The 8,670-nt window shown below is 37.5% G+C and overlaps 1 protein-coding gene across 6 annotated transcripts in view; it reads left to right on the forward strand.

Moving 5' to 3' along the window:
• Window positions 1-132: 132 nt before the first annotated feature.
• The window catches only part of LOC103130570 (lysine-specific demethylase 4A-like), a 24,352-nt gene continuing 15,814 nt past the window's right edge, over window positions 133-8,670 (forward strand). For 3 of the 6 annotated variants that reach the window (XM_007541991.2, XM_016666018.1, XM_016666019.1), the window contains exons 1-8: window positions 138-271; window positions 1,480-1,642; window positions 2,253-2,428; window positions 2,525-2,639; window positions 2,766-2,959; window positions 3,522-3,571; window positions 7,651-7,754; window positions 8,268-8,405. In XM_007541991.2, the coding sequence (XP_007542053.1) occupies window positions 1,505-1,642; window positions 2,253-2,428; window positions 2,525-2,639; window positions 2,766-2,959; window positions 3,522-3,571; window positions 7,651-7,754; window positions 8,268-8,405 (915 nt within the window). In that variant the 5' untranslated portion in view covers window positions 138-271; window positions 1,480-1,504. Of the gene's footprint in view, window positions 272-939; window positions 984-1,479; window positions 1,643-2,252; window positions 2,429-2,524; window positions 2,640-2,765; window positions 2,960-3,505; window positions 3,572-7,650; window positions 7,755-8,267; window positions 8,406-8,670 lie in introns of those variants that run through there. The other 3 variants (XM_016666017.1, XM_016666021.1, XM_016666020.1) reach the window with 3 other exon arrangements.

Below are 8,670 nucleotides of genomic sequence, written 5' to 3' on the forward strand. Positions count from 1 at the left end.
TCTTATATTATGTCTATGTATGGCAGGCCCAATAACAATACGTCAATGTTAACTGGATGATGATTGGTCTACCAATACGATGCGTTTGATTGGCTGAAAGAACTAAGGAAAACCCTCCCTTTTGAGTGCGATGTAAATAAACACTCACTGAGCATGCGTCACGGGAATAATGGAGGACTGTCTGTGGTAACCGAAATAATTTGATCTGTTTGCGCTCCGTCTCTCGCGCTTTGAGGATAAATCTTTTTCTCTCCACCTCAGCGTGTGTAAGGTAAAGCCTGTCACCGGAAAACACACTTACTGATTGAAAGACAGAGTTTACTTCGAGTTTTGCGAAGAAGAAAGTGAGCGTCAGCAACGAGCCATGTTTGCTACTTGTTTAGCTGAAAGTGGAGGAAGCTGTCAGATTCCCGAGAGACCGCTGCACACTGAGCTCCTTCACTACATCATTGACAGCGCAGATGTTTGCAGCTGGAATCATGTGGAAAATTGACGCAGTTAAAGCTACTTCTTGGTTAGCGTGTCAGTGGGCAGCAGTAAGGAACAGATGGCCATCCATCCACTTAGCTGAGACATTCCCTAGTTCTGCGGTTCGAGAGCATATCCTTTCCACATTGTTCACGCTTCATAGACTTTATGTCAGTGTGATCACTTCAGAATGTCTAGTAGCTATTACTTGTCTGGCTGCAAATGTTATTACTATTATTATTAGATAACCTTTGTTTGTAATGGCACAATAGCATTGGAAAATCTGAAAATGTGTCTTTATTGTGTATCAAACTGTCAACAGTTATTTACTTCTGAGCCTCTCAGACGACTCAGGATTTGTCACTGTCCTGTTGTGACTATAGTGATACACTAAAACGATATACTGTCCAAGAAACTGTGGAATATAAAATGATCAGAGATGGAATCCTCTCTTTTTTTTTTAAATGATAGGTGCGCTCACATTGCTTGGAAGTTTCCACTGATCAGGATTGGAAGTTGTGAGTGTTTTCCCTCCTGAGAGCAATCTTAACCCCTTTAGAGTGGTGGAATCCTGTATGACTTTTCTCTGGCTGAGCTTAAGCTATTGCATCAGTCTGTGCTCTTGATACATACTTGAAGGTTTCAGAGCAACAACCTTTATGCCTTTAGGTGCTCACAGTTGCTGCTGATCAGGTGAAGAAAGCATTTGATTAACAGATCACTCTTCCTGTGTACATCTTACAGATGAATTTTGTTTTTTTCCTTACCATGCTCTTGCACTTTCAGATCATTTTTTAGTTTTGTTTACACATATCCTGACAGGAATTAACATATTTTTTCCTATTCATTAATGCACCTGCACTGCTTGTTTTGTTTGATCACCAGAAAGTAGCAGAGCATTGACACAAATTGGAAAGTGTTTTTGAGTAGATTTTTTAAAATGAGTGGGTGGAGATCTATAATTTGTGCAACCAGTCAACAGCTCAGTGTGTCTGCATTTTCCATTAACAGTACATGTGGTACATGAAATGCCAAGATGACTACGGACACTCCAGACCAAACTCCTAATTTCAGGGTAATGACGTTCACCCCCTCCAAAGAAGAGTTCAAGGACTTTGTTCGGTATGTTGCCTTCATGGAGTCACAAGGAGCTCACAGAGCTGGAATTGCCAAAGTAAGAAGATAATTTTATTAATATGGATCTTTTTGTTTTTATGGTTCAGTATGAGATGGAATTTCAACCTTTGTTGTGTGTCATGGTGCTGAATGTATCATTTTGCTAATGTAACATTTTATGAGGAAATAATCTGTGTACTTTTTATGAGAAGAGCAACGTAGGAAGAATAAGAACTTGATTGAGTCACCTCTGAACAGATCAACTTTGTGCAGCTTAAGACTGAGACCTTTGAACTTGATGATGTCGTTAAGAACTTAAAGTTGTTTTTGTACTCAGCGGAGGCAAAATACTTAGTAGCTGTATCTACACCTGGCAAATGACTCGTTAGTCTGATTTACGTTGTTTTTCTTTTGGCCGAAAAAAATCTTCCATTAGATGTGAAAATTGATCAATACACATAGTTTTCATGTAATCTCATAATAAAATATTAAAAACTTTTCAAGTAGAATCTGAAATGTATCTTGAAATGTTTGTTGATATAATTATACAAACCAATGTAACACAATCTTGGATCTATATCTTCCTAGCAGACTCTAGTAGATTGTAAAAAGTTGTATCTGTGTTACTCTTCTCTGAAGTGTATCATCTCTGATTGCTTTACTTGCAGATCATTCCACCTAAAGGCTGGAAACCAAGAAATACATATGATGACATCGATGACCTGCTGATTCCTGCTCCAATACAGCAGGTGGTCACTGGCCAGTCGGGATTGTTCACGCAGTACAACATCCAGAAGAAACCAATGACTGTCCTTGAGTTTCAGAAGACCTCCAATTTGGCTAAGTCTGTTTGCGTAGTAGTTTACCTTTATTTACTTTTAACACTGATTATTAGATTCATTTTGGTGTTACGGATGATCTCCAAATATGTGAACCTTAGGTTTTGCAGTCCCAGATATGTTGATTTTGATGAACTGGAAAGGAAGTTTTGGAAGAACCTGACCTTTAACCCCCCACTGTACGGAGCTGATGTCAGTGGAACACTGTTTGATCCAGTGAGTGGGGACTAGAAAAAACACGCTGAGCCTCCATTAGCCATATCCATGATTGTTTTTTGGTTGGCTTTTTATGAGTCACGTATTTTTGTTGCTCACTGTCTCCTATGAATCCTTCTGTTGCAGGATGTGTCTGAATGGAACATGGCCCATCTTAACACAATCCTGGACACTGTGGAGAGTGAGAGTGCAGTGAAGATAAAAGGAGTTACCACCCCATGCCTTTATTTTGGGATGTGGAAGAGTGCCTTTCCTTGGCACACAGAGGACATGAATCTTTACAGCATTTGCTACCTGCACTATGGCGAGCCCAAGTCATGGTAAATAGGAAGGCTTACCTTACCACATTCAATTTGTTTTATGAATGCAGCACCAATTCATAACAACTGTCATCTCAAGGCACTTTACAAAACAAAGTCAAATCAATCATACATGCATTCCATTTGATCCTAATTATCAATTGGAATCCATGTAAGCTTCCAGTTGATCATACATTCATTCCCTGAATGTTTCAGGGAAGTTTATTATTGCGCTAAATTAAAACAACATTATCCGTTTGCACAATGTCTGTCATCCACTATGAAATAGACTTGATGCTACTGTCTCTTCCTCTTTAATTTGCTAAAGAATGTGACCATAAAACTGACATTGACTACATCTGCACATCCACACGAGATATATTTGCTCTTGAACAATGTATTGAATGCTTTAACTTCTCACTAACTAGTTTATGAAGTTTTATGGGATTTTTTATTCTTATTTGAAAGAATGTGTTTAACAACCAGTCATATTACTCATTTGCTTTCCACAGATTTTTACTTTGCTCTCCAAAATCATACTAATCATACTTTGAATAACTGTCTCAGTTTTGTTAATTTGCAGGTATGTTGTCCCACCAGAGCATGGCAGAAGACTGGAGCGGCTTGCTAAAGGTAAGAAGAAAGTCTGCATATTTGTTTTTATCCTTCAGGCTTTTTCATCGCATGACCTTCCACCATAGTGCAACTTCTCTCTGAATGAATGATTCTACTGTGACAGATCTGGTTGCTGCTGATCTAGTTTTAGTTTTTCTTATAAAAATACCAACAGGCATATTTTTCAAAATTTAAATTATGACGGGGAAAAATGTTCATCTGACCATTAGAGGCACCCTGCATGATTTTACCACTGATTGTTAGTTGTGAAAGTCTGCAAGTGCATAATGGAAACTGACCTGACCTGACCTGACCCGACCCGACCTGACCTCTGTATCAGTCAACAAAACATGGTTCAGTTTTTGGAGTCTGATCTGGAAGCATTCGGGTAGTGTGATGCTAACAGCCAATGAAAACGAGAGCTGAGACACAATGTCAGCCTGTTTTTTTTCCCACTTTATTTGTAAATATATTTACACATCATTCTGAATATAAACACAAAACAATAGACAATGCAAACTATTAACTAACTAATTACATTTATAAAGTGGACACACTTGAAAATGTGAGACTGAAATACAGAAACTAATGAAATAAACCACATATATCAGATTGAACATAAAGGTAAAAATCATTTTACAGAACAAAAGTGTGTACTTTGGAAAATAAAATATTTTAGTTGGGGTTTAAGTGAAAGAACTGGCATTACCATACAGGGGCGCAGCCAGGAATCTTGGGCCCCATGACAAAAAATTTAATTGCCTCCCCTGCCCTTCACAGCTGCTCTTACAATTTCTTGAGTTTATCTGATTCATCTAAAAGAGTCACAATTTTAAAGGCTTTTAAAATTGTGACACTTTCTTTGGTCCAACACTGATACAAGCACAATATTTACTGCTCTTGAATTTTACATGAAACAGTCCGCATACAGTATGCAAGTAGGTTGCTTAAATGTTTTTTATTAGTTTTAGCTTACTGAAATGTCTCTCCCCACTTGCTACAGTCACAATGTGCAAAATATACATAAAACAATCCAGACTTCTCAAAAAATGCTGTCGTTGCATTTTATTGAAGCTGCAGTATGTAACCTTAATAAAAAAATTGTTTTCTCCATATTTGTTAAAGCTGTCACCATGTCATGATAGTTTGTTATGAGACAGATAATCTGAAAAAAGATCAATCCCCTCCACCTCCTCCCTGAGCTGCTACTGCTGGCTAAAGTTATGCAACGTTCCGGCCAAAAACAACCAATCAGAACCAGGAGGAGGGTCTTGGTGTTGTCAGTCAACCTCATTCACTCACTGCTAAATGTGCTAACGGTGGAGAAACAACTTATCGTTACAGGAAAACTGTTTATCTGCCGTCATTGGTGGCTATGCTAACTAAACTGAGCATTCACCACAGGCTATGCTAGTTGCAGCTTAGCACAGAGCGAGCGGGGGGAGGCTGAGCAGCCACATGAGATTGTGACTGACAGCTCTAAAACCCTCCTCCTGCCTCTGATTGGTTGTTTCTAGTACTGGGAGAAAGCAGAGGAAATAATTTTTTCACAGATTACCTCTCATAACCATACTGTCAAAACATATATGACAGTTTTAATAAATATGTAAAAAAATACTTTTTATAAAAGTTACATACTGCAGGTTTAATTTCACTTAGGAGGGCACGGGTCAGGAAGGACGTGGGTTAGAACTGCTCCTGACTGACTCATCTGTTAAGTGGTAAAAGGTACAAAGGACAAGTTAAATATATGAATATGTTGGTAATTTTCTTGCTAGTGAAATGGAGGCAAACAGTATTCTGTAGCTAAGCTAACTATGCTAAATGGTTGATAATCTCACACAGTCTACTCACCTCTCTTGGAGAAAAACTGGGTTATAAATTGACACTCTTGTCTTTTTCTCTCTCTTATCTCTATTTTTTTTTGAAAATCTGACTTTATTATTTTTTTTAGCAGCATGGTAACTGCCACAGTCGTTCTTGTCTTCTACTGACTGCTGCTGAATACTGATACAGTCAAATGCACCAAGCAGGAACGAACCATTTCATGCAGACCCAGGAAGGTTCAGGGCAAATATGGATGTGTGTTTTTTAGACTGGGAGTGGCAACATTTTATTTTTACTGCTAAAAACTATTTTAGAAAACACAATATGATTAATTTTGTAATTGACAGGGCCCCAATTTTTTTCTAATTTCTATGAAAGAAAAAAAAAATTGGTGGAGGGCCCCCTATCGGTCAGGGGCCCTTGGAATTGTCCTAACTATTCAGCGCCCCAGTTACCATATTAAATCATATTTTTAAATAGAATGTTTGCTTACTCATCAAANCTAGCACTGGGAGAAAGCGGAGGAAATAATTTTTTCACAGATTACCTCTCATAACCATACTGTCAAAACATATATGACAGTTTTAATAAATATGTAAAAAAATACTTTTTATAAGAGTTACATACTGCAGGTTTAATTTCACTTAGGAGGGCACGGGTCAGGAAGGACGTGGGTTAGAACTGCTCCTGACTGACTCATATGTTAAGTGGTAAAAGGTACAAAGGACAAGTTAAATATATGAATATGTTGGTAATTTTCTTTCTTTAATTAAATGCTAGTGAAATGGAGGCAAACAGTATTCTGTAGCTAAGCTAACTATGCTAAATGGTTGATAATCTCAAACGGTATACTAACCTCTCTTGGAGAAAAACTGGGTTATAAATTGACACTCTTGTCTTTTTCTCTCTCTTATCTCTATTTTTTTTTTTGAAAATCTGACTTTATTATTTTTCTTAGCAGCATGGTAACTGCCACAGTTGTTCTTGTCTTCTACTGACTGCTGCTGAATACTGATACAGTCAAATGCACCAAGCAGGAACAAACCATTTCATGCAGACCCAGGAAGGTTCAGGGCAAATATGGATGTGTGTTTTTTAGACTGTGAATGGCAACATTTGATTTTTACTGCTAAAAACTATTTTAGAAAACACAATATGATTAATTTTGTAATTGACAGGGCCCCAAATTTTTTTGTAATTTCTATGAAAGAAAAAAAAAATTGGTGGAGGGCCCCCTGTCGGTCAGGGGCCCTTGGAATTGTCCTAACTTTTCAGCACCCCAGTTACCATATTAAATCATATTTTTAAATAGAATGTTTGCTTACTCATCAAAGATCCTAAGATTTTATTTTAACAGTTCAGTGTAAACTTTAACATAATTTCTGAACTGCGAGCCACTATTTTTTTCAGACGCTTTGAACACTGCACTGCGGCAAATATATTGGTTTTCACCAACGGGTTTGGAAAAGCTGGACTGCTGCTTGATGAAGAAGACGGCAGGAGCTGAAGCATGAATTTGCCTTGAGACGAAAGTGATGTTGAGATAGAGAGGAGGTTGTTCAATTCTGATACAGAAGTAGACGACTTTAAAACTAAATGAATCTATTTATCTGGTTGTCAATTTTTGTAAATGGTACTGCTATCTTGCCAGGTCTCTCTTGAAAATAAATTGTAGATCTCAATGAGGTTATCACTCTCACCTCATGAGTTTAATCCATTCAGGTGTGTTTATTTGGCCTGATGAATCCAGGAGCTTGCTATCCCTCAACAAATCTAGCTGTTAATGATTTGACAATCTTTGATGACTGGGAAAGTCCCCAGGTTTTAGATGATGTTACAGTGCAAACAAGAGATAAATTTATTGTGGTGTTTTTTCTCTGGGTGTGATGATGTCAGCAGCAGCATTAATGAGATGACTGAACCAATGTCTAGTATGTAGTGGGTAAGGGTTGGATGTTCAGACATCTTGATAGCCGATGAAAACTGTCTGTGTGTGATGTTTAATTTAAGGAAATAGAATAGGATCACCCCGTATGAGCAGATGAATTGTAATGGGCACTGCTGTCAGTGTAGATGTAATATCACAGTATTTGAAAACTATAGGAGTCAATGAACTAACAAGCATGACTTTAAGTATATAAACAAAAATCACTGCCTTAGCTTCAGCAGCACAGGATATTTCACCTGAGGAAGTTCCTCTTCAAACACAAGTATTCAAATGGATAGCTTTAGCTTTATTGAAATATCTAAGTTTTTTCTTTCTCTTCCAGGTTTCTTTCCTGGGAATGCTCAGAGCTGTGAAGCCTTCTTGCGGCACAAGATGACTTTAATTTCACCCTCAATCCTCAAAAAATATGGTATACCATATGAGAAGGTAATCCACATTATGAGAAGGTAATCCATGTTTTCATCTCCACAGAGATGATAACATGTTTGTTCACAAGTCATACACTTTCAGCTTGCTGAATAAAAGGGGTGTGGCTTACATTAAGCGTGTCTTATATTATTTTAAATAAGATTTTACTGCTTTTGTTTTTAAACCACCATTTAAGTAAGCAGTATCTTCTCCTGCTTTTTAGCTTTTGCTTAATGTCTTTCAGCTCCATCTTGTCAGTTGTTGTAGCTGCAGGGTGAGTCAAGTACAAATCATGTGGGATTCAATTCAAAAATACTTTATTGATCCCAAAGGGAAATTAAATAGTCTTATAACTTGCTTAATTAAAGAGTTAATGTCAATGCTGATGACTGTGGTCTCTGCGGTTTCTGTTACAACGAAGCCTCTGTTGTAACAGAGGCTTCGTTACAACATATAGTTTTAGTTGACTATATAAAAAAAGTCAGGTGGAATATAAAAAGTATGCATCTTCTCTTTTTTCTGTTATGTTAGGTCACTCAGGAAGCTGGGCAGTTCATTGTGACTTTTCCATTTGCTTATCATGCTGGTTTCAACCACGGTTTCAATTGTGCTGAGTCCACCAACTTTGCTACACAGCGATGGATTGATTATGGAAAACAAGCTAAATTGGTATGTTATCTTCCACACAAGTAAAGCAGGTCAAAGTGAAATGTCTAATTTGCAAGTATTGAGGTCGTGGCACTGCCTAGAGATACAAAGGAGTAAATCAAAGGATCATACCAAAATGGCTAGGAAAAGACAAGTTAACCAGGTGTCATGAATATTGTTTATTAATCTTATATAGACCTGTCATGATAAACGATAAATCATTTAATCGCACAATAAATTAAACTTATCGACCTCATTTTAGTTATCGGCTTTATCGTCTCTTCCT

The sequence above is a fragment of the Poecilia formosa genome, unplaced genomic scaffold (assembly GCF_000485575.1).
Source record: "Poecilia formosa unplaced genomic scaffold, Poecilia_formosa-5.1.2 Scaffold648, whole genome shotgun sequence".
NCBI classification, from domain to species: Eukaryota; Metazoa; Chordata; class Actinopteri; order Cyprinodontiformes; family Poeciliidae; genus Poecilia; species Poecilia formosa.